Consider the following 25,913-nt stretch of genomic DNA (forward strand, 5'->3'; position numbering starts at 1 on the left):
CCTATCTCTCTCTCTATCTGTCTCTGTCTCTGCTACTGTCTTACTATCTGTCTCATTCGCTCGCTCGCTCGCTCTATATCTCTCGATCTAGCGCTCTCCCACTCTCTCTCTCTATCTCTCTCTCTGCCTCTCTCGGTATTTTGTATTTGCATTTGGCACGCTTTCAACAAAGAAAAATTAACGATATACATAAAAAAAAGAAAAGCGAATGAAATAATAATTAAACAATAAACTAAACTAACTGAAATTATAATTAATTAATTTATAACTGAACATAGATAAGAATAACAACAATATCCGATTATTTTTGGATTTTGAATTTGGCAAAAACGTTAACTTTTGCATAGTCCACACACATACAAGCATACACATACTCTCACAACTATACATATAAGCGCCTAGCTGAGCACACCACAAACACACAAATGCAGCAAATCGTCCTTTTTTTGTGTATTCCTTTATTTCTTTCTTTTTTTAAAGTTTCTTTCGTTACTATAATGCCGCTTTCAAAATTGCACTCACAGCAAAGATCACTCAATAATATCATAAATCGAATAAAAAAAAAAAAAACAGGAGAGAATGGCGACAGTTGCTCGCAGGTGTGTGTGTGCAAGTGAGATGGCACTACAAGCTCCCGATTCCAGGATTCTCAAACATTAAAAGGACTTTGAACATTAGTTTTCGGAGTTAAACATACACAATGTATGCAAATTTTAAATTTTTGTTGAAGGAATTAAATTTAAAAATATTTATAAATTAAATTTAAAACATTTGAGCTTTCTATAAACTCAAAAACAAAAAAATCAACAAATTAAATTAATTTAAGTTGCTGGAAAACTAAAAAAAAATAATGATTTTAGTAATATTATTTTAATACAAATACTTTTGAACGACAAGTTTTAATTTTCTTTTCATTTAATTAGCTTGTCTAAACAAAACTGCAGCCTTAATAATTTTTGCTAAAATTAAAGGATAATAAAGTCCTGCGAGCGGCTGAAGCATACCACATTTATATAGAAATGAAAACATACACATACACATCAACATTGTAAACACATGCAAATCACGTACACATATTAGGCAGCCTAGCGGTATCTTAGTGTTGTGCAGCGCAATAAGAACAAAAAAAAAGCAACATAGTGCAAAAACAAAAACATCGCAATTAAAATTAAAGTAAAATTAGACAATAAAAGCAAAAATTCGATTAAAATCCTAAGCAAAAGTTTTGCCTACTACCGCCCGCCGCTTTTACTATCTATCTCTCTCTCTCTATCTATCTATCTCTTTATCACTCTATCTCTGACTCTCTCTCTCTCTATTTCTATATATTCGCCTGTCTCTGTTTCACAATAATTATTAAAAATGTGTATCTTGAAATCTTGTTGTAACTCGTTTTTTTTTTTATTTGTTTCTCTCTTTCTCCTATCTGTATGATGCGCATCCATCTCAACATAATCAACCTTTCTGATAAAAAAAAAAAAATTAACAAAAAAAAAATACAAAAAAAAAAACCAACCACGAAAAATAAATTACAGATAAATTGGATGGAACTTTCTCAAGATCCAGATCATCGTCAATGTCCAGCATTGATATGTCTTCCTCTGAATCTGTTACTTGTTTAGCTTTCATCGAGAGTTATGCAAAACGAAATGGTAAGTCTTAGCAACTTGTATTTATTTTTGTAATTATTATTTAATTAATTTAAATTTTTAATCCCTTTTCTGATACAGATATTTTGACACTTGTTCCTACTTTGTGGATTGGAACTAGTTTCGGTTCGATACTGACATTGTTTATCACCATGCCGGACCGAGATGTGCGCAAATCTCAACCAGTATTGATAACAATAAATGGTAAGTGCTTTTGCCATTAAGATCTTATGATATAAAGGCATTCAAAGTTAAATGATTGTGTTGTAAAGCCTTTTTGATACTTTAATCACTACTTTTTGGTGCTTAAATAATGATTAAAACTATATTTTATAGACTCTTTTGAGTGATCAATAAAGTAAAATTTAATTCAAAATTATTCAACGTTTTTAACACTGCTAAATATTATCTTATCCGTTTTAATTCCTTTTCAGGTGGCCCCGTAGTACGACTTAAAGGATCCATAACTTCCATGTCTTTTTTAGACTCTTACGGTTCGATCATACCCTATACGTTTGAGACCTGGCGTGACGAGAACAAGGACAAGAAAGACCGTAAGATTATAATTATTTTGTATATATTATTTAAATAATAGTTGGTTATAAACCGAAAACATGAAAATGGTATCAGATCCAACTATCTTTCATGCTCTCTCTTAATAAGCGAGAGAATTAATTAAATGAAATCAATTAAGACCATTTTATGAGCTCTGTTTATAATATTCTGTTAAATAAATATATAAATATCAACATCATAATAATATATTTATTGTTATTCCAACAGGCACACCCACAAAGAGCAGCAGCCGCACCAGTCCCACATTCACACCGACAACTGCCAATACAATATCAAACACTTCGATTGCGGGTGGTGGTGGTGGTGGTGGTGCCTCCGCTGGCGGAGCTGGTGGTGCGGCCGGTGGTAGTGCTGGCGCTGGCAGCGGTGCAGCGGGTGCAGGAGCAGGAGCTGGTGCAGCCGCAGCTGCAGCGGGCGGCAGTGGTGGTCCCGGTGCCAGTGGTAGTGGCGGAGCAGCGACCAGCGGCAGTGCCGGAGGTGGCGGCGGCGGCGGCGGCGGTATGAGCAGCAGCAGCGCCAGCAGCAGCGGAATAAGCGGAAGTGTTAGCACCGGCTTGGAAACACTCACCGATCGACAATATATCGTTATCGCTAGCGAGAAGCAAACAAAAGTCTTCGATGTGGCCAATCAGTGTTGCATCAATCGCATACAATTATCGGAAATGGATTTTGCAGTCAAGGCAGAAACTATCACGATGAAAGGTACGAAGATGAAAGTTAAATTAGTTGTAAAAAAATATATATTTATGTAAATTTTCCGCTTCCTTTCAGATGGCTCTTGCTTAGCAACCTATCTTTCGAATGGCCATCTAATGGTACATAGTCTTCCTAGTCTAAAACTGTTATTGGATACTGATTTCTTACCGCTTATGGACTTAAGGTTGGCCTCTCTTCATACTAGTATTAATCTTGATATTGTAATTAATCATACTCTGTTTTGGATTTAGTTTTCAAACAAAATGTAAACAGGGAATTGTGGATCCAATGCTTTCGATATGGGGTCAACAGATCATTGTTCATGAAGATACAACTCAGTGAGTGCAGCTCATAATAATTAATAATGACCATTGAATAATAATATATTAAATACTCTCTCCCATTCGCACACAGAATATCAAAAATATTTTGCTTTAGTCATAAAGGTCATGGATTGTACATGGCATCGCCCACCGAAATTCAAAAATTCACGATATCATCGGAATTTTGGTAAGTCTTTTATTTTCTTTTACAAAATATGTTATTTATTTTATATTACTTTATTAACTTTTCAGTCAATTTATTTTGGAGATGATGGGTGAACTATATACGGTACAGGAAATGCCCGAACAGCCGAAGGAGGGTTTCTTCAAGGGTCTATTTGGCGGCGGCGCCAAGCTCCTCGATCGCGAAGAGCTATGTGAGTTATTATACACGTACATTTCTTAAAAGATTCTTTTTATATATGAATTTGAACCCACCCTCAGTTGGCGAGCAGAGCGGCAAGGCGAATCGCTCGGTGGCCAGGCACATACCTGGTCCCAATTTGGAACAGCTCGGCCAGCGGGCATCCACCGCCGCATCGGAGATTAGCCGGGCGCACCAATTGGCCATGGAGCGCGGCGAGAAGCTTAATTTGCTGGAGGAGCGCGCCGAGCGTATGGCCAACACTGCTCAAGATTTCAGCGGCACTGCGCATCAATTAATGCTTAAATATAAAGACAAGAAGTGGTATCAGTTGTAAAATATCTATTTTAGGAGCCAATTCTACCACAGTTATTGTAATATTGCTTTTATAAACACTTTCTACTACTACATTACGAGTAAAGTACACTTATTTAATTTCCTGTTTTCAAGTCGTCACGTTATTTACAAAACAAAACAAAAAACGCAAAAAAAAAACAAAACCAAACAACAAATTCACAAAAACCAGAAAACAAAAAAAAACTGAAAGAGAAAAACCAACCAAAAAACAAAAAAAAAACTGTTTTTAATAAAAATATATATAGACCAAAAAAGCAAGCGGCTTGTGGTTGTTCTTTAAGGTGTGGTTATTAAATTGGTTTTTTCAAACTTTGCCTTTTGTTTTTTTTAGATCTAATAGCTAAATCTAGATTAGAAATATTGTAATTAACTGGAAATCTTATTATTGCTTACATACAAATCTTGTTGGAAATACATCAATTGGACATTTTTTTAAATGTGTCACTAATTTGAATATACCGCCAATGCAGTGTTGTAGAACACCTTCTTTGCAACACTAAATTACGGCCACGGAATTAATGATAGTATCGATAGGTCGATGTCGTATAGTGTGACAAAACATAAATACAAAAAATAAAGAAAAATTCCAACACAAAACCAAAACCACAATTTAAATTAAATCAATTAAATCATTTCGCTAGCTTTTTACGACGGCTATCAATAAATAATTGTTTCACGGAAAGCGATATACATTGCTATCGACTATGGAAAGAAGAAACCATCGATAGGCACGAAAAGTTCAGACATCGGGGTATCGATGTTACATCGATGTTACTTTTTTGCTGGAGTCTACCATTTTATTTTAGTTAATAAAATATACATATTTCCTCTCTTCTTTTTTCGGTTGTGCGCGTACGAAAACAGCTGCGAAGGCTCGCGTTAAAAGTGCAATAAATACGAGAAATATTGAGTGGAAAACGGCCCAACGGAAGAGATTTTCCCCGTTCCGTTTTTTTCTCCACCAGACGACGACGAATATATTGTAAAACCAACCTTGAGAAACACCCAGCACGGCAGCTATTTTTCGTTTCACTCGCTCGCCCGTCTTTTGGTAAGATTTTTGCTGCTCGCCAACAAAATCGAGCAAATAAAATATATCCGCGAGGATGTGTTTCGTTTCATTTCTTTCATTTTCTTATTTCGTCCAGTCCCAAATGCGTGCTAAATATGCGGACGTGTTTGTGTGAGTGTGTGTGTGTGTGTCGTCTTGCTGCTTCATGGTGTGCGTGTCTCGCTGAGCGTTTCCATGTGTATGTTTGTATGTCTGTGCGTTCGAAATTTTTCTTTTGTGTAAAGCATTTGTAAGGTGCAACTGCAACGGTGTGTGTGTTGTTGCTCGAGCAGTTAGCCTGTGTGTATGTATGTATCCCTCTGGTTTCTTCTTGTTGTTGTTGTGCGTCATAGCGGGGCTGCCGAGTGTGTTGTGTGAGTGTGTGTGTGTGTGTGTGTAATGTGCATTCCAACGGGGTAAAGGAGAGAAGAGGAAAAGAAAGTACAGACTTGGCAACAAAAACAAACCAGCTTTAGGTAAAACGAATTAACAAAAAAAAAAAAACAATCAGCTGTTAAAAACGTTCAATTTCTGTCAAAACACGTTGAAAAGATCTCTTTGAATCACCAAAAGAACCCATTTGTGTTTAAACACAAATGGATAACATTTAATATTTTGTTGAAGCTGTAAATTTAACTAGTTTATATTACTCACAAAGGAAAAGAAACTAAGCCATTTATAATGGAGTTTTCTTTGTCATTTGTATGTTTCATCAATATTGGTTTTACTCATTGTAAATTTTTACAAGTAATTCTTTAATTACATTTTTTATACATGTAAAAACAGCTTTCAAATGTTTGATCTAAGTTCACTGGCAAAACAAAGTCATTGCAAAAGAGACGCTTAGTCTGGCAGAATCAAAAAAAAAATCAATCAAACCAGTTCATTTTTCTATTTTTTCGATATTTTTCCTTTATAATTGAATAAACAGAAATCCGAGCTGTGGAATATTAGAACCTTCTCCGGCGCAATAATAAGCTCTGATTGTGAGTAGTATTTACATTTATTTTGTTTACTATTTATATTTCATCATATGCCAATCAGATTTCATCCCGCTGTGTGCCACGGTACTAGGGATTTTCCCTTTAAATAAGTTTATATTACCTTTAGAAGTTGGATTTTAAGGGTACAAAGTTAATTTCATCATTCATTTTTCATGTTTCAATGTTTTCTCAAAGATAGCCCAGTTATATTGAATACGTTTCATTAATTATGGTAAATCTTGATTACAGCTGTTATTTCACGTAACCCAGCACAAGTGCTTTAATAAGAGAAGTCCCTAAGGCGGTGGAGCAGCAGCAGCAGCAGCAGCTAGCCAAGATGGACAAGATGCGGATATTGAAGGAAAGCCGCCCCGAGATAATCGTCGGTGGCAAATATCGGGTGATTAGGAAGATTGGTAAGTACTCTTTTTGCCGCATTCTTGAATCTCCTACTAACTTGTTGCTGGTCACCTGCAGGAAGCGGCTCCTTTGGCGACATTTATCTGGGCATGAGCATCCAGAGCGGCGAGGAGGTGGCCATCAAGATGGAAAGTGCCCATGCCCGTCATCCCCAGCTGCTGTACGAGGCCAAGCTGTATCGCATTCTCAGCGGCGGCGTTGGCTTCCCTCGTATCCGTCACCATGGCAAGGAGAAGAACTTTAATACGCTGGTTATGGACCTACTTGGACCATCCCTGGAGGATCTATTCAACTTTTGTACGCGTCACTTTACCATCAAGACGGTGCTGATGCTCGTCGACCAGATGATTGGGCGCTTGGAGTATATTCATCTGAAGTGCTTCATTCATCGGGACATCAAGCCCGATAACTTTTTGATGGGCATCGGCCGTCATTGCAACAAGCTCTTCCTGATCGATTTTGGTCTGGCCAAGAAGTTCCGCGATCCGCACACGCGCCATCATATCATATATCGTGAGGATAAGAATCTAACCGGCACCGCCCGCTATGCCTCAATCAATGCCCATCTTGGCATCGAGCAGTCGCGTCGCGACGACATGGAATCACTTGGCTATGTGATGATGTATTTCAATCGCGGCGTCCTGCCCTGGCAGGGCATGAAGGCCAATACCAAGCAGCAGAAGTATGAGAAGATCTCCGAAAAGAAGATGTCGACACCGATCGAGGTCTTGTGCAAGGGCTCGCCGGCGGAGTTCTCTATGTATCTAAACTATTGTCGTAGCCTGCGCTTTGAAGAGCAGCCGGATTATATGTACCTACGTCAATTGTTCCGGTAAGTGAAAGTAGTATCTATAAAAAACACGGTGTTGCCTTGGAATAAGAGTTTGCTTACATTGAGCTTTGTTTGCCAAGTTAATTTTAATAATTCACTTGAAGAATAAGCTGCGCCAACCAAGGTTATGGATAGAAAATTCAGCTTAAATCGTTTATATGTTATAACATACCCTTTCTATATATTTTTGTAACCTCTAAGGCGAAGAAATTGAAACTTTCAAATAACGATTCCTTTTCATATTGATTAAAATTATAGTCAGAAGCTTATAACGCAATGAAGGAGTCATTTCCGACCCTATAAACCATATATATTCTTGACCAGCATCAACAGCCGAGTCGATTTAGCTACTTCAGGCAGAAAAATGAATTTTCTAAATTTTTTCAACATTTTTTCGTTAAAATTGGCATCGTAAAAATTGGAAAAAAATTTAATTTTTGTACATTTTAAATAGAGTATGCAGACTTATTAATAACTGCTTTCCGAATTGAAATTAATGCGTTTTTAGCATAGTTATGCGAATTTTAAACTTTGATTTGTCGTACAAATTGTCATATAAGGTATCTATAAATATCGATTCAAAGAATCTGAATATTTTAATTACTTATTAACCCATTTTGTATTTTAAACATATATCTAATTTCCAACTTTCTCTTATGCTCCCTTTAGCATACTGTTTAGGACGCTGAACCATCAGTATGATTACATCTACGACTGGACAATGCTGAAGCAGAAGACCCATCAGGGTCAACCCAATCCAGCTATACTCTTGGAGCAATTGGACAAGGACAAGGAGAAGCAGAATGGCAAGCCCCTAATTGCGGACTAAGCGAGGAGGGGATGAAACGAATCATCATCATGGGTGGGGAAAAAAAACAAGGGGGGATATGTGAAAGATTCAAAATGCAGAAGATTGAGAAATGAACACGGATTGTGGGATAACAGCCGCCGCCGCCGCAGCGTCGAGAAATATCCATTGGGTGTTTCTCTTAAATATTAATTAAAATTCAATCCAACAGCAAAGGCAAACCGTAAACCACATATTATGTAATTAAAAAAAGAAAAGAAACAACTAAGAAGATGATACCCCAGCAAATGTGATTCACAAGTGAATCACTGCGATCGATAGTAAAAACACACCGAGGAAGGAATTTGAATTCGAAGAAAAAACGAAGAATCAAATCGATTTTAAATTCAAATCGATTCAAATTCTAACTCAAATCATTGCTGCTCCACATGAAAACAACAATAACAAGTAAAAATCGAGGAGGACAAATGGCGAGGAAATGAAAACAAGAAACAAAACACTTAGCCTAATAAATTACGAGAAAATAATACTGGTAACAAAACGGAACGCTGTACAGGAGCGTTAATTTTCGAAGAAAAACAAACAAATAAAAATAAAACTAAAACCCAAACACACATAGTTATATATATATATACATATATATGTATATATATATAAATATGTCAATACATATACATGTATATATATACATATATAGCAGCGAATAAAACAATTATGTACGCATATATATTCCATTTGATTCACCTGTCAGATCGAATCCAAATGCTTAATTTCAACAACAAAAATCGAGCGATGCAAAACAAAAACAACTCAAAAACTAAACACATTGTGGAATAAATATGAAAAACAAAATATGTAGGTTTAAACAATAAATAATACCAATAAAAAATTAATAAAAAAAACACAAAACACACCCACACCGAAAAGGCATATAATAAAATGCATGAGAAGGAGGAGAATTATATAAACAAAATATAATATATAAAAAACTGAGCTGGGGGGAAGTAATAGGATGCAGCGCAGCCCACATGGTTAAAACAAAACAAATAATAATAATAAATATAATAAAAAAAAATTAAGGAAAAAAAAACAACAAAAAAAACCAACGCAAAACTGCAAAGTAATTTTGCATTAGTAAGCAGTAAATAATAATTATAAACATAACTTATATTTAATTTTTTGAATTACATCAATAAATATGTTGAAATTACAAATTTTAAACATATTTTTACCTCCTGCATTTAGAAAGAGATGGGACGATGTGAGAGCGATATAGAAAGGGAGAGGCATAGAGAGAAGGGCGTCTTTGTTTTTTAGTGCTTTCAGCTGGTTTAAAGTTTAAAACAATGCAAAATTATTATTGTTTAATATATTTCTTGTCGAAATTTACTTTTAAATTTTGAAATATTTAATATATTTTATTATTGTCAACCTCTACCATTATTTTAAGATTAATATTGTTTAAGAAATTATTATTGTAGCTATCCAAAGGCGTTATTTGATTGTTTGTCTTTTTTTTACATAATATCATTTTAGCTGCCATAGGAACGATCGGAAAATATTTACAAAAAATATTTTAACATTTTTTGTTTTTAACAGAATTTGATCAAATTTAAGATATAGTCATTTTAGATTTTTCTACAATTTTGTGTAAAATTTTATGAAAATCGCGCGACTATATTATATTAGCTGCCATTGGAACGATCGGAAAATTGCTAGAAAAAATTAAAGCTTTTCCAAATTTCAACAGATTTTTATATTAGTTCCTAATGTTTAATAATAATTTTATATTATACTACAATTTTGTGTTAAATTATACGAAAATCTGTTGACTATATCATCTAGCTGCCATAGGAACAATCGGAAAATGTTAACAAAAAAATCTTTACATTTTCTTTTTATAATTTTTATCAAATTTGAGATATGGTGAATGTTAAATTTTAAATATAATATGTATAGGTGAGTGAAAGGAACGCATTTCTTTATTGTTTTTTTTTTTTTAACAAATATATATCATTCATCTTTTATTAATATATGCTTATTTAAAAAATTTCCGTTAATTTTGTAAAACTGTTCTGTGAAGGTGTAAAATGTAAGATGTAGATAATTTCGGTGTGACCAGCTGACTGCGGATGTCAAGATCCCTCCCTTCGCCGAGTTTGGTAACACTATCCTCTATTCGCCACTCCTCCTTCTCCCTTATTCGCCAAAAAATAATCGTTGTGTGTGGACGTGTTTCCGTCTGTTCCTCCACTCATTTTGTTGTGGTTTTTTGCGAGCGAGCGAAGGACCTCAGCGGCCGTATTTAAAGTAATTAACAAAATTCGACAAATTAAAAAAATAAAACACGAAAACCAGTGTCTGTGTGTGTGAGCGTGAATTGCGGTTTCTGCATTTTTTTTTTCAAGTTTTTGTCGTGCAAAAAACTGTAAAATATCAAGGAAACGAAACGAAAGGAAAAACGAAAACAGTTAGAAGAGGCGCAACTAGTAGAAACGTTTATTTTTTGTTTTTGTTGAAATTTTTTTTTAAATGGTGTACGAAAAGCGAAAACAAGGATCCAAAAGAAACGCAACAAGTTCAAATAAGCAAACACACACACATGCGCAGCCGTCGAGGACTCGCAAGCCGATGCCGATGCCGATGCCGATGTCGATGCTGAAAAGGAATAAGAATAAGAAGCAGAAGCAGAACGGAACAAACAACAACAGCTATCGTTGCCTTTGCACTCACGTTTTTGTTGGTTCTGTTTTATTTTGTTTTTGCCTCTTGCTCGCGCAGTAATAAAATAAAAATTACAAACACACAGACGTGTGATACGAGCTGAAGTACGACCACCACCAGAGATCGCGCACACATAATACAGTGGCGGTGCGACAGGGACGGCCAGAGGGACCGACCTATTGAGTGGAAAGGGACGAAAACAAGCGCGAGCTTATCTCTCTGAGAACGTAGAAGACGATAAAAGTAAAGCAAACACCGCGCACAAACACACACACACGAACACACTCTCGAGCACACATCGGCTGTTGCTGTTTTGGAAAGAACTAAAAAATAAAACTCGAGGAAAAGGAACAAAGCGAAGCCTTGCCGCTCGCTGCTTCTTTTCCAGCTTCGCATGTGCGTGAAAAAAAATATATATCCTGACGCGCACTCGCCGACTTACAAACCGCTCGCGCGCACACATACATACATACACCTAAGCGTACGACGAGCACGTGTAATTTTGTTTTATCCTCTTCCCCCTTTCCCCCCTATCACACTATCCAACCCAACGACATCTCTCTAATTGCACGTTCTCTCTCTTTCTTACTCTCCTTTAGCTGATTTTTTTTGCAATGCAATTTACGCGAAACAAATAACAACAATTCAAGTGCAAAATATTATAAATATATAAATTAATTTGAAAACAAAAAGAGGAAAATACAAAGAAATAAATGTATAGAAAAGCTAACGAAAAACAACAACATAAAACGCAATCGTCAAGATAAAGAATATTTTTTTCTGTCTTGTCCAGTGAAAACAACAAAAGCAACGTCAGTAGCAGCGTCAAAGATCGAGCAAAGCAGTCAACAAAAAATAAATCAAGTTCAAAATCTATAAGAATTCAACAACAACAGTAGGAAAAATTACTAAAATGTCGGCGACCATAGTACAGAAATCGACGACAGTTGGAAATTCGCATTATTTCGAGTGCGGCGACATATTCCAGGCGGTAAGTGCAAGTTTCTTTTATCTTTTCTATATGTTTTATGAATATTCCCCGATGTCCATAAAGAAGGGTTTCTGTATAGTCCCAAAGGTTTTTTTCTTAGTTTAGAGACTTGTTCCCTAGCGGATTGCTCGCAAGTGTTTTCGATTTCCCATAGTTTACTATATTTCCCAAAATCCACATTTTACCCGATCCAGTTCCAATGGGTCTCTTGGAAATTTCTTTAAAACTCCTCCTGGAATTTAGGTTATCTGAAATCTCAAAGAAGCGCCCCAAGTTGGAAATATTGAATTATTAGGGAATATTTTAGGTAATATATGTATGTTTCCTTACAGGGTATTATAATTTCAGTCAGGATGCTTTATAAATTTATTATATCTAGCCATTTCAATTTAAATATTGCTGTTTCTAAATTCAACTTTGCAGATTCGTAAATTACAACCTAAAAATATCGTGTTTTTTTTTTCTTAATTATGGTTACAAAGTAGAATTCCAACTGAGTGAACAATTTAAATATAAGTTGAAACATGCCTAAACCACATGTTTTTGGGTTATTTATTTTGGGAGTTGCGTTTTATTGTTGTTGTTTTTTTTTTTTTTTCTCTTAGTAATTTCTGTAGTTGCTTGCATTTTCCGCAGTTTTTGTTTTGCGTCGTTAACAGCAATATTTAGTGTGTATTTTTGCACCGTTTGCTGTATTTCGAGTCTTTAGTCTTTAGTCGTTTCTCAATAACGTGTTTTCCACTCGGCCGTTTTAAATTTTGTTATTCATTTTTCATTTCGATATGTTGTTTATTATTTCGTTTTATTTCCGTTTCGTTACACTCCGCATACTGCAGCAGTTCTTCATGTTGTTTGTTGTTATTTTCAATATTAAAGCTGATTCATAATTATTTCGGTTTGTCAACTCACGAAACCAGAATAAAAAAAAAAACAAAGAAAAATAACGACAGACTGTAAAATGGACTAAATAATTGTCTGATAAGGATTTTTTTTGTGTGATAAGCTTGTTGAGAGAGCAGGGTGGGGGCGGGGCATATCAAGTCTTTTGGACACTTGTTTTATTAGCACAACTTGTAATACCCTTACTTTAATTGGGGCTATAATCTGGAAAATGTGTTATAATTTCACTCAGAAGCTTGTAACGCTGTAAGGAGTCATTTCCGACCCTATAAATCATATATATTCTCGATCAGCATCAATAGCCGACTCGATTTGGCCATGTCTGGTAGAAAAAATGTTTTTATAATTTTTTTCACAATTTTTTAAGGGCGATGTTACATCGTTAGAATTTAAAAAAATTCAAAATTTTTCAACTATTTTTAAATTTTAAATTGAGTTTGCAGATTTGTTAACCTACTAAAAACTAATATAGGAAAGCTTTCCGAATGGGAATTAATACTTTTTTGGCTTAGCTTTGGGGTTTTTTAAATTTGATTTATTTCAAAAATTATTATATTGTTTCTCCGACTTCCCAAAGGTTGTTTTTTTTTCTTGGTTTATATATATTCCATAAAAAACTAGATGATATAACTTGTAGACTTCTCATAGCTCTTGAAAGCTTAAATATTTTAAATCTATAACGAAGGGTATTCAAATTGCATTTTTCACCTGAGCAATTGTTTTTTTTTTTAGCCTTCCCTTCGCTTTAACTACCCCCCCTCTCTTTCTCCCTCTCGCCCATCAAAATAATTTGTAACAATTGGCGTCATCGCAGCAGCATCATTAAAAACAACAGCACCAACAACAACAACACTTGTGATCATTTATTTTCCGTGTGTATGTGTGTGTGTGCGTGCGGAAAGTTAGTGGCAGCGACGCTGACGCCGACACCGGCAGCAGCTGTTGATCGACAACAAATTCGATTAAGTCAGTTCCGGGTTTGGTATGGTTTGAATTTTTGTTTTTTTTTTTGTTTTTTAAATATATATATGTATATTTTTTTTTAGTGATTTCTGGTGTATATTTTGTTTCTGTTTTCTTGTGTCCGGGATTTAAAGTTGCTCTTAAATGAGCCAAGTTAAGAGCTCTGTCTGTCGCGCTGCTGCTGCGGTTACGTGCAGTTTTTTTTTTCCTCGTCATTAACACGAGAGATGCGGTTGAGTGAGTGAATGAGAGAGGGGGAGAGAGAGTGGTGGGAGAAGGGAGTATGGCGGCGACCGACTCAAATGACCGTTGCTTTTACAGTAAATACCTCCTAGCATGAACACTGAACAAAATTATGCAATAAACACTGCAAAGAATGCGAAAATAAACTGAAACTGGGATATCAATTAAAATTTTATGAAATACAAGTGCTAAAAGGGCCAAGTTAAATAAATAAGTCATGGGGTAAGCGGCGTTTTTATTGCTCTTTACTGTATCCAAGCGTGTTTTATTTTTGTTTTTGTTTGTATTTTTTTTTTTTTGCCTGTTTGCGAATTTGCGTAAACTAAAATGCAGGGCCAAAGGGTCAAGTAGAACCCAAAAAGAGGCAAAACAAAAAGGGAAAAGAGTGAAAATAAAGGAGAAAAACAAATAGCAACAGCAATAGGGCCAAGGCAGGTTGATGTCCGATAAAGTTGCAAAATACTTTTGTTGTTTCCCCACTTATTTTAAATGAACTTTGCCAGCAGCCGCGTGTTATCGATAATCGCCAACGATTGGCATGGAAAATTCATTGTTTTTAAACATTTTGGTTTTTTTATTTTTGCTTTTGCAATAGCAGCGGCCGAAAGCGAAAGGGCGCACAACAAATCTACACAGATGAGAGGCAAAGACACACACACACACAGACTCACACAATCTCATGCACAATAGAAACGACGGCCAATGCAGCAGCTTTTGTCACTTTTTTGTCCAGGCAACAAAATTGTCGCATTCGTCACTCTAAAAATTCGGAATATTTTTTTCATAAAAAATTAAAAATACTGAAGGAATTAGTTGGTAAAAAAGATTTAAGTTTTGATCATAAAACTTGTATTTATTTTTTCTATATTACTTTTGGTGCACTTTATTCGGGTGGACAGAGAGTCAAACCGGAGAGTGGAGATCGGAGAGTAAAGAGAGATACAGACGGGGGGTAAAGAGAAGCGGCTGCAACTGTTACTTGTTACTTTTTTGTCCAGGCGACAAAATTGTCGCATTCGGCACTCTAAAAATTCGGCATAATTATTTCATAAAAAACTATAAATACTGAAGGAATTAGTTGGTAAAAAAGGTTTTAGTTTTGATCATAAAACTTGTATTTATTTTTTTACTTTACTTTTGGTACACTTTATTCGGGTGGACAGAGAGGCAAACCGGAGAGTGGATATCGGAGAGTAAAGAGAGATACAGACGGGGGGCAAAGAGAAGCGGCTGCAACTAAAATTTACTTTTTCGCATAAATTTTCCTTTCGTCTTTGCTTTCAGCTTCTTCTTGTTTTATTATGAAATTTATACAAACAAATGCCGTTGAAATAATAGCTTTTTCTAAGAAGAATATTAAAGTATTTTGAAAAATTAAAAAAGATGTTTTGCTCATAGAAAATGTGTAGATTAATTTTTCGTAGACTTTCTTAATTATTTTAATTAATGGTATTTTATGGTTTATGATTTTCACTATTAACTTGACCTCAACTGTTGCTGAACATGTGCATTTTGTATGCAGTTTTGCCTTTTCTTTCGGCTGTATGCACTTTTTGCTTTGTTTTTGGTTCCAGTTGTGTTTGCTGCAGGCCGAAAAGTAAAATGTGTAAAAAATGTGCTTAGTTTGTTATAACGAAATCCTCGGTACGTAATCAGCGGTGTTACGTTTCAGGCCCCCCCTCCCCTTCTCTACCCCTCCGCCACATTGTGATCGCTCTTCGTTGGCCTGGCCCCTTCTCCTTTTGCCCCATGCCTTTCTTCTCTCCTGCTGAGACCGTACGGGAGAGCGAAAGAGAGGGGCTCACTTAAGAGCGACAAACGGCGACTACTTTTTACAAATATAATTCCATTTCCTGCCAAGAGGCGATAACAGCAACAACGTTTGTCGTTTTATTTTGATCTGTGTTTTGTGCATGTCCAAGTCCGTGTCCATGTTTCATGCGCATGTGTGTGTGCGCCCATGTCCCGACGCCATTGCTGGAAGAAGAGGCAGATCAAAAGGAGTGGGAGGAGAGCGAGTGTTGCGACCGCTACCTACCTAAAATAAAAAGAAATAAAATCAAAAAACAGGCAACTCTTCGGTCTTCAATCCTCAATCCTCACCTCCTTCTTTTTCTTTACCTCTCAACATCGCCGAACGTCATTTCATTTCGATTCGATCCGACTCGACTCGATTAATATGCGCAGCCCCATCCCACAAAAAAAGTAAGGGAAAAAAAGGCTCAAGTCGCGTAGTACCTCTCTCACTCCACTTATCGCTCCTCTTCTTCACCCGCACTGGGGCTGTCTGTAAAGACTTACAATTTAGCCAGAAATAAAAACCAAGTTTTAGAAAAAAAAGCTAGAACGCAAAAGTTCTTCTTTTTGTTTTAAAAATATGATTCTGTTATTTTGTAAATTACTAAGGAGCCAAACCATGTAAATTTTATAAAATTAATTTTTTAAATATATAAAAATAGACAAGAAATACACCTGCTAAGGGTTAGTCTGCACAGATCCTGGCTAGAAAAAGGCTAAATTGAGAGCATCTCCGATTCTCACGCATAGAACTCGTAAAACACACACAGACGCACACATGAGGACATGAGGTTAAAGAAACAATAAGAAAACGGCAATTGCAACAACAAAAACAACACATTGCCGGCATATGGACTGGCTGACCGACCCTTGAGATACCCTTGGAGCGAACGAGAGGACCAGATGATGGGGGAGGAGTAGGAGATCGATGGGGGTTGTTAGTGATTTGAAATCGAGGATCACAACCCCTGGTAATGACGGATTTTTCCCAACCAACGTACAAGAAAACTATGAAGAAATAGAAATATTGATGGGGTCGATGAAAATGTGGTATTTATAAAGAAAATACAGGTACCTGGTTTTCTTTTTTCTGATGATATAAAAATGAACCAAGTTATAAAATATGAACCCTTATCAATTCCCCATACAGAATCTAAAGAAATACTATATTAAGGGGCTTGTGTATTTCACCTTTTTTTTATCTGCCAATTGTTGTTTGTTTTACTGTTATAATATAATTGTATTCAGCAAATATGTTATAACAAAAAATAGAAACCCAAGAGCGAGCTGCTGTGAGGTTATATCATTGTAATTTCCAAAGTGTTGCGTTTGCTACTAAGTAAATTACCCGAACTTAATTGTTCTTCAATTATTATTATTTTTTCTCCCCTTCCGAAATCGAAATGTTGAACAAAGTTATTTGCGTGCAGGCGCTTCTGGCTGACTCTGCCTATTATTATTATTATTGTTCATATTATTTTTGTTGCTGCTGCCGCTGCTGCTCTTATCGTTCAGTTGTAAAAAGTACAAATACAAAACATACACACACACACACACACACATATTAAATATGCAATGTAGTGTATCTGTTTGGTGTACCATGGAGCATTTGCTGTGGTCTCCATCTCACCCTTTGGCGCTCCATCTGCCCACCCACTCTCTCAATCCACCGCTCTCTCTTGCCTTTGCTATCTCTCCCACACCAATGCCTTTGTACGGCTCCCAATCTCCTGCTCTCTCGCTCTGGCCTGGATCTGGTAGTTGTAGGTTGATTCAAGAGGGGAATTGGGGTAAGGAGAGGTGGAGCCGATCGAGGAGAGCGACAAAGTCAGCGAGCGAGTCAGGCAGAGAGAGAGAGAGAGAGAGAGAGAGAGAGAGAGAGAAGGAGGGGGGATTGTAGGAGAGAAGACACTTCATATTCTATTGTCAATGCTCGACGATGTGTTGCTGTTGTATTTTTATTATTATTATTATTGCCTATGTGTGTTGTTGTAATCTTGAAATTGTCTCGGCTGCGCCTTTGTGGTTGTTGGTATTATTGCTAATGGCCGCTCAATTGAGTGCCAAAGTACATCTATCTACTGCTCCCCCCAACCCCTTGTTTCACCCCCTCCCGTGTGTGTTTGTTTGTTTGCATTCTTAAGGCGGCGTGAGTGGGGGGAAGAAAGGTAGGAGAAGAGGGATGGCAATAAAATTTGCAAACGGCATTTAAAATTGATTTCCAAGTTGATTTTTTCCCCCGATTCTATGAAACTGGAAAAGAATTATCTAATAAGAAATTCACCAGAAATATGCATTTTAATCCCCCAAGTCGGTATGTAATCAATTTATAATATTGAAGAGGACAGGTTGACCCATTAATAATAAACCTTAAACAATTTATTCTTTATTACTTTTAAATAAGTTGTGAAAGTGTACAAGATCATATACCTTTGCAATCGAATTATAGGATCGCGGATTTTCGCATTCGAATCGATATTTTTATATGACAATTTTTAGAATAAATCAAATTTTCAAAAACTCATAACTAAGCCAAAAATGCATTAATTTTCATTCGGAAAGCGGTCCTATGTTAGTTTTTAGCATACTCCATTTAAAATGTAAATTTTTGGCCGATTTTTGCAAATTTTAATGATGTAACCCCTTTGCTTTTTTTCGAAAAATGGTAAATTTCTGAAAAAATTTTTTTTTCAACCGGAGATGGCTAGAAAGATTCGCCTGTTGATGCTGATCAAGAATATATACGATTTATAGGGTCGGATATGACTCCTTCACCTTCTTTTAAGCTTCTGACTGAAGGTGCATTAACAATTTTTAATCATTATTTATTATTATTATTTATATTTTTATATGAACATTTTTCGGAAAATCAAATTTTCAAAAACTCATAACTAAGCCAAAAATGCATTAATTTCCATTCGGAAAGCGGTCCTATGTAAGTTTTTAGCAGGTTAATAAATCTGCATACTTTATTTAAATTCTTTAAAAAATTCAACATTTTCTCAAATTTTGAAAATTTTAACGATGTAACCCCTTTAATTTTTTTTTTCAAAAAATCCAAAAATGTTGTTTTCTTCCGAAGATGTCTAGAAAGATTCGCCTGTTGATCCTGATCAAGAATATATATGATTTATGGGGTCGGAAATGACTCCTTCACTTAGTTTCAAGCTTTTGACTAAATTATAATTCCCTGCAATGGTATAAAAATTGCAATTATTGAAAAGATTAACAATTAATTTAAGAATTTTAGGAATGAGATAATTATCCTGATTTTTAATACAAAATTATATATTGTGATCAATTGTATACTATATCCTACACTTAACAAAACTAAATATATATTTTTGTTGTATTTATTTGATAATTTTTTTTCGTGTGTTTCCCTTTGTTCTTGAGCTTCGCCCGCGAAATTCTTAAACGGTTTCGCTCATTAATTTCGTTAATAATTTTCTGTTATGCTGGCGTTTATTTTGCTTGTTTTGCTCTTTGCCTTCTCGGGTTTTCATGCGGGCCACCCTAAAAGAAAAAAAAAAAACCGAAATGAATAACTTGCAACATGTTTTTATTTTGTTGTGTGATTGCCAATCCCAAAAGCTGAAAACCCAAAACGACGAAATCCACCGAAAAATCCAATCGAATCTATTATATAATGAAGTCGCAGTCGTTGTTGCTGCTGCTGTCGACGCTGGCAGAGCGGCGTAGAGCCGTTTGTTTAGTAGATTTCCATTCACATTCACTGTCGCTTTTTGATTGCCTTTTGTTGTTGCTGCTGCTGTTGTTGTTGTTGTTGTTATTTGCTTGCTTTTGCTTTTGCTTTTGCGGGTTTTGCCCCAACAGCAAGCTCTCCATCTCTATCTCTCCATCTCTATCTCTCCATCTAGCTGCTGTTAGGCTATCTCTGTCTGGCAGCGCTCTGCAACTGGTTTTACAGGACAACAAAAGCAATAATAGCAATAACAGCAGCAACAATTATATGAGCAGTTAACACATGTGAGTTGTTTTGTTTTTTTTTCTGTTTTTTCTGCTGTGTTCTAAGCAAGCAAGAGTGATATATATACATACATATACGTAAAATTTTAATCACGATTTCGATGGGTTTTGATCTGCGGATTGGAAGAGTAGCGTGTAAACGAGTGGAAGAGACTGGAAGATAGACCACGTGTTGAACACATTTCCAACATGTTGCTCCTCTCTATCCTGGATCTTTCTATCTCTCTCCCTCTCTGCCTTATCCCTTATTTTGTTTGCTTCTCTTCATTGCCTTCTTCTTTAGCGTCTACTTCTGCTTCTTCTTCGTTGTTTTGTTTGTGCGGGTTATCAAATAGACGATAAATTATTGGCCCCTGGAAAGGGAAGCAGCAAAGGAAGGGGGAAGAAACATACATAAGTTGAGAGAGTAAGAAGAGGATAAAACCAGTAAGGGGAATATAGGGATCAATACTTACAAAAACAACCTGTGGAATGGGGGGAATCAAAGCAAAGAGAAGATAATAATAAGTGTGTGGGGGGGGGGGAAGGAGAAGAGGGTACAAAGCGTGGAGAGATAAAGCCAGGGTTGATTTTGTCGGTTTTTTTTTTAATATATTTTTTTTTCGGAAATACACACATTTATTTACTCCCTTTTCACAATCTCCTCCTCGCTGAGCTCATTATCATCAATCCCCTTTGCTTTATTTCATTATTAATGGGTACCTTACTTTAATTAACCGAAAAAGATCCTTTGAAATTAATTAAGACTGATACAGTGATCATTATTTATAAGGTCTTCAGATCATATTGAAATATTATTAAAATCCTCATTATATACAAATTTAACAAAGTTAATCAACTAGAGATGAAAAGAAAAAACATACAAGAGATCATAATAACAATGTTTTTATTAAATTCCTTAAAAGCAAATGGTTTCATAAGAATTGTGGAATATTTGAATAAGAAGTTCCCTTTAAGCTGGCAAATACCAGTTACGTTAATATTTTTCTTAAGAATTTAAATACAATGTAAAAAGAAATAAACAAAAAAAAAAAAACCGTACCATTAACTCTGATGATACAAATAAGTTTTGTTTTGTTTTGTTTTGTTCATTTTGTTTTGCTCTACGTCTCACATTTTAAAACTTCTGGAAAATTCCAAAGGCTCTTTTAAAAAGCTCTGATTTCGGTTCGGCTAATGATGATCATCTTGTTGTTATTATTATTATTATTCTTATTATTTGATATTTAGACTGGAGAATTATAGCTCCTTTTAGCTCTCCTCCTATTATGCCGAATATGCAGTTTAAGTTTGTTGTTTATTGTTTTTGGGTTTCCCATTGCCTTTCTGCTCATTTAGCATTTGTTTCTTGAGCTTTGTTCTTGGTTTTTTTTTTTTTTTTTTGTATATCAGTCAGTTGTGCTTTTCGCGGTCTTATCACCTTTTTGAGTGGCAACAAAAACAGCAGCAGCGAACGAAAGATTATTATTATATATGTATGAACTAACTAACCCAATAATAAGTATTCTTATCACATTAAATCACACATGCACATGTGTACACATAGCGCTCTGTCTTTTCCCTCTCAATCTACACTTTACACTTAAAATGTGTGTGTTTTCTTCGTTTTTTTTCTAGAATTTTTTTTTGTTCTTGTTTTTATTTTTATTATTTACGTGCTTGGCCTGCAATTGAGTGAGAGTGAGGGAAGAGCACATACTACAAGTGTGCATGCGGGGAGAGATAGGGGAGACTTGCACGGGGGGAATGGGTGGGGGGTTCCTAGATGGGGTTGAAGGGGTGGGGTGGGGGGGGCTTGGTGCGGGTCACTGCCACTGCCATGTGCTCGCACACACAACACACACACACTCACACACAAGTGAACACACATTTGCCGGGGCGACGGTGATAAGAGGCTCCCAAGAACTTTTCTCCAACTGATAAAGATAGAGAGAGAGAGAGAGAGAGAGAGAGAGAGAGAGAGAGAGAACGGGGGAGAACACAACACACAGCAACTACTTATAGAAATTACTAGGCTTATGTTTATCAGTCCCATGATGATGATGATGATGATGATGATGAAATTTCCTATTTAACACTATGGAAAAATCAAAGCACAGCCACACTGGCTCACAATTTAATCATAAAAGGGTCACACACTTCTCACGAAAATTAATAATGTTAATACTTTAAGTTTATTGAAATTGCAACCCTCAACAAGATCAGTTTGCTTGCTTTTTATACCCTTGCAGGGTATTATAATTTCAGTCAGAAGTTTGCGACGCAGTGAAGGAGGCACCTCCGACTATATAAAGTATATATATTCGTGATCAGGATCAACAGCCGAGTCGATCTAGCCATGTCCGTCTGTCCGTCAGTCCTTCTGTCCGTCAGTCCTTCTGTCCGTCAGTCCTTCTGTCCGTCAGTCCTTCTGTCCGTCAGTCCTTCTGTCCGTCAGTCCTTCTGTCCGTCAGTCCTTCTGTCCTTCTGTCCGTCTGTCCGTTTCTACGCGAACTAGTCTCTCAGTTTTGAAGCTTTCTGAATGAAACTTTGTAGTTAGCCTTCTATATACTCTCACTCGTATATATGTCGGAACGGGCCGGATCGGACGACTATATCATATAGGTGCCATACAAACTATCGTTTGATGTAGAAGAAAAATGCAAATCTGTGAATGTAAAACTGAAAATATAATATGTATAGGTGAATGAAATGAAAGCAGGTATTACTACATTGTTTTTTAATATAAATATATATAATTTATATTGTATGGATTCCTAGTCATCGAAGTTCTATCTGCAAGGGTATATAAACTTCGGCATGCCGAAGTTAGCTTACTTTCTGGTTATTATTAGCAATAAATGTCGTGACATGCTTTAAAACCCGAGAGCTTTGTTAATTTTCGTCTTATTTATGAAATGTTTATCGTAATAATTCTGTCGTATAAACACTTGGTACAAAGAGACACAAATCAATTTTTTAAAATGTGCCTGGCGCGGCCCTTCGAAACCGATCGGATCGAATTTAATCGAGTTTCCAATAGAATTTCGAGTAGAGTTCCCTCTGGGGATTTATGTACAGAAGTTTCTTTATTTTCTTTTTATGACATTTACATACATACATCCCCCGGGAAAACTGTGAAGAAGGAGGGTACCTAACATTTTGGGAAAGGGAACAAGCCGGGAACCGTAAGCGAGTGTATCTCCGATAAGGCTCTACGCTCTGGACAACCCATCGTCGTCGTTGTTGTTCCTGATAAGCCATTGACAGAAGACCAAATCGAATCGAATCCCGAACCCAAAGTGAACTGAACTGGGGGGAAATCGAAAAACTCGGAGAGCCAGGGGGAGGGTTGCAACTTGATTACAGAGAGGTCAGGGCAAGGGCAAAAGTGGGGACTAGAAAGGGGACGGACGCTATACCCCCTGAAAACTATACATATATGTACATATATAATTCTCGGGAATTTTTAAATGCAATCAAATACCTTTTATTGGTCATTCATTTTGTGTTGTGTTGTCTTTTTATCAACGAAGGGAAGGGAAGGGAAAGTTTTGTTGAACTTTAATTGATAATAATAATCAGGCTTCTTTAAATCTTTATTATTTAATAATATTAATGAAAACTTAAACACATATTAATATTAACCTTTAAAAGTGAAAAAGTAGCGTATTATTACACACATTACTTCATCTCAAACCAAAAACCACTCTGAAAAACTCACCATATGTAATCCAATCCATTGAAAAGAAAAAAATAATGTAATTGGAGAGTTTTGCTGATTGTGAAAGAAAACGCTGAAAATGCATTTCTCTTTTCCTGTTTAATGGTTGAGCTGTAAATCACTTTTTAAAGTTATTTTTGTTAGAGTTCAAAGCTTTGGTTATGTGAATACCCTTTTGGGGTATTATCATATTAGTGAGAAGCTTAAAAGAAAGTGAAGGAGCCATTTCTGACCCTAAAAATCCTATATATTCTTGATCAGCATCAACAGGCGAATCTTTCTAGCTTTATCCGACCGGAAAACATTTTTTTTTCGGAAATTTCCCATTTTTCGATAAAAAGGATTATTAAAATTTCATTAAAATTTGCAAAAATCGGCCAAAAATTCACATTTTAAATGGAGTATGCAGCTTTGTTAACCTGCTAAAAACTAACATAGAAATGCTTTTCGAATTGAAAATAATGCATTTTTAGCTTAGTTATGCGATTTTTAAAACTCTGATTGTTCTCAAAAAGTGTCATATAAAAATATAGGTAATATCGATTAAAATAATGGTATTGCACCTTCAATCAAAAGTTTAAAACTAAGTGAAGGAGTCATTTCCGACCCTATAAATCATATATATTCTTGATCAGCATCAACAGGCAAATCTTTCTAGACATCTTTGGAAGAAAACAAAAATTTTAGATTTTTCAATATAAATGAAAGGGGTTACATCGTTAAAATATAAAAAAAATTGATAAAAATTTCAAATTTTAAAAATTTTAAATTTAGTATGCAGATTTGTTAACTTATTAAAAACTATCACAGAACAGCTTTTCGAATTGAAATTAATGAATTTTTGACTTAGTTATGATCTTTTTAAGCTTTGATTTTTCGACAAAAATTGTCATATAAAAATATTAATAAATATCCATTCAAAAAATGCGAATATTTTAAGCTTAGTTTGGATTAATTTCCAATACGATCCTATAGTTTATTTAGTAAACTTTGACTTCCGAAAGTATGTTTTCTTTCTTCTTAACTTGTAATTATTCATTAAATAATGATTCAGTTTGTAAATATGGAAATTCTCCAAGTTTGACCGTATAACTGTTAATTTTATTGGGATTTTCCGCCTTACATCTGTCATCTCCTAGCTTCATCTCCCCCTCTCTTCCCAATTGGTTTTGCTCCCATTCGAAAAACTCTCCATTTCGATTGCATAACGCTCCCTCTCTCTCTCTGTCTCTCTCTGTCTCTTTCTGTGGGGCTGCCTCTCTTATTTTCTGCTGGTGTGTGTGTGTCTCTGTGCGTGTGAAAGGTCCCCCATGATCCCGTCTCTTCGTCTCCTTTCCCTTTTCTTTATTTTTCCATCAATTTGTTTTTGGCCTCTGGTTTTACTTAAGCAAAACAAAAAACGGCAATTGCAACATTTTCATATATGTAAAAACATAACAAAAAATTGCAACAGAGGAAGAAAAACCAGGAGAAAATTATTATTGCATATAATTTTACAAACCTCTTTTTTAATATAAGCATCGATAAAAGACGGAACCTTTTTTTTTTTGGATACAAATCGATGTGTTTCTTCTTTTAAAACTTTTATTTATGTCTTTTGTTGTCTTTGTGTGTGTGCCGGATTTTGTATCTGGTTGTATTTGTTTCTTCTTTTTTTTTATGGTTGTTGTGCTCCGAATTTAGCAAGGCCAAGTTGTGAAGTTTTCTTTTATTGTGTGTTTATTATGTGATTTTTTCGTTGTTGCCAATTATTATTATGTGAGTGCGCCCAGAGCCGGTTCGAAAGAAACACCAACAACAGCAACAATTATGAAACGAAACGAAGAAACAAGAAATACGAAATGAAAGAGGAAGAAACAAGCGAGACAACAACGAACGCGGACGCTTGGCAATGAAACGAAACGAAACGAAACGAAACTGGCACGCCAGTTGCGCATGCGTAGTGTCTTCCCTTTCGCACTTTTGGCTCCACTTTGCTTCCTCCTCCTCCATCTCCTCCCCCTACCCCTGGCCTCCTCCTGACCCCCCCCCCTTAAACACTCTCGCTATCTACGCTTTGTGCGCTTACCAAATACTGTTAACAGCCGACGAACGGATGGACAATGCGGACGCCGCGAAAATGTGAAATGCTTTTGGCCCATTCGACGGCGACGCGACGGTTCGACCTAGACCTCAATCGATGGATCGTTTGGTTAGCTGCTCGGATCGGTAGGGGAACCTCTATGGGATGGCCCAAAACTTACGACCCAAAAAATTAAGGAAAAAAAAAACACCAAAAACCAAACCAAAACTATGAGCTAACAATACACACACACACACATACATATGTGTAGCCATTTCAAGTTTTACAAGCCACACTTTTTGGGATATTATGTAAATTATAACGCATGGTTAATGGTTAATAATAATTTAATGCCGGTGGGTAACCATAGAAATATATGGTTTAGTTTTTGGTATATGGTTTTATAAGGTGTTCCTTAATTATAAACCATTGGATATAATATTACTCATTTCATGATTTTTTTTTCACCAAAACTTGAGAT

General features: G+C 35.9%; 3 protein-coding genes across 42 annotated transcripts in view; all 3 read left to right on the forward strand.

Annotated features, from left to right (window-relative positions):
* Tomosyn (syntaxin-binding protein tomosyn) overlaps positions 1-4,219 on the forward strand; it is a 28,991-nt gene extending 24,772 nt beyond the window's left edge. For 34 of the 35 annotated variants that reach the window (XM_020946126.2, XM_020946133.2, XM_086835290.1 and 31 more), the window contains 9 exons: positions 1,536-1,652; positions 1,731-1,853; positions 2,084-2,203; positions 2,433-2,927; positions 2,997-3,105; positions 3,173-3,259; positions 3,336-3,431; positions 3,497-3,621; positions 3,689-4,219. In XM_020946126.2, coding sequence (XP_020801785.2) covers positions 1,536-1,652; positions 1,731-1,853; positions 2,084-2,203; positions 2,433-2,927; positions 2,997-3,105; positions 3,173-3,259; positions 3,336-3,431; positions 3,497-3,621; positions 3,689-3,945 — 1,529 coding nt within the window. In that variant the 3' untranslated portion in view covers positions 3,946-4,219. Of the gene's footprint in view, positions 1-1,535; positions 1,653-1,730; positions 1,854-2,083; positions 2,204-2,432; positions 2,928-2,996; positions 3,106-3,172; positions 3,260-3,335; positions 3,432-3,496; positions 3,622-3,688 lie in introns of those variants that run through there. The other variant, XM_086835297.1, reaches the window with a different exon arrangement.
* A 516-nt stretch (positions 4,220-4,735) lies between these two features.
* Positions 4,736-9,280, forward strand: CkIalpha (Casein kinase Ialpha). Of its 3 annotated transcripts, none has more exons than XM_020946120.2 (5): positions 4,736-5,016; positions 5,948-6,002; positions 6,249-6,415; positions 6,477-7,251; positions 7,921-9,280. In XM_020946120.2, exons 3-5 carry the CDS (start codon positions 6,337-6,339, stop codon positions 8,078-8,080), a joined length of 1,014 nt encoding a protein of 337 aa, XP_020801779.1. In that variant the 5' UTR covers positions 4,736-5,016; positions 5,948-6,002; positions 6,249-6,336; the 3' UTR covers positions 8,081-9,280. The 3 variants fall into 3 exon arrangements, with proteins under 3 accessions (XP_020801779.1, XP_020801778.1, XP_086691433.1); XM_086835307.1 differs by having other exon boundaries at positions 5,009-5,492; XM_020946119.2 differs by lacking the exon at positions 5,948-6,002.
* Positions 9,053-25,913, forward strand: part of Tis11 (Tis11 zinc finger protein) — a 31,190-nt gene continuing 14,329 nt past the window's right edge. For 2 of the 4 annotated variants that reach the window (XR_015272234.1, XM_086835304.1), the window contains exons 1-2: positions 9,053-10,369; positions 11,383-11,774. Coding sequence is in view for 3 of the 4 variants with exons in the window: in XM_086835304.1 (XP_086691430.1) it covers positions 11,697-11,774 (78 nt within the window). In the remaining variant the exon portion in view is untranslated. Of the gene's footprint in view, positions 10,370-10,453; positions 11,027-11,382; positions 11,775-25,913 lie in introns of those variants that run through there. The other 2 variants (XM_020946112.2, XM_086835305.1) reach the window with 2 other exon arrangements.

The sequence above is a fragment of the Drosophila serrata genome, unplaced genomic scaffold (genome assembly GCF_035046125.1).
Source record: "Drosophila serrata isolate PLE 108 unplaced genomic scaffold, ASM3504612v1 contig_276, whole genome shotgun sequence".
NCBI classification, from domain to species: Eukaryota; Metazoa; Arthropoda; class Insecta; order Diptera; family Drosophilidae; genus Drosophila; species Drosophila serrata.

Coding starts and splice junctions, on each gene's coding strand:
- CkIalpha (XM_020946120.2), top strand. CDS start 6,337: ATGGACAAGATGCGGATATTGAAGGAAAGCCGCCCCGAGATAATCGTC. Junction 6,416..6,476: donor TCGGGTGATTAGGAAGATTG/GTAAGTACTCTT, acceptor GGTCACCTGCAG/GAAGCGGCTCCTTTGGCGAC. Junction 7,252..7,920: donor TACCTACGTCAATTGTTCCG/GTAAGTGAAAGT, acceptor TGCTCCCTTTAG/CATACTGTTTAGGACGCTGA.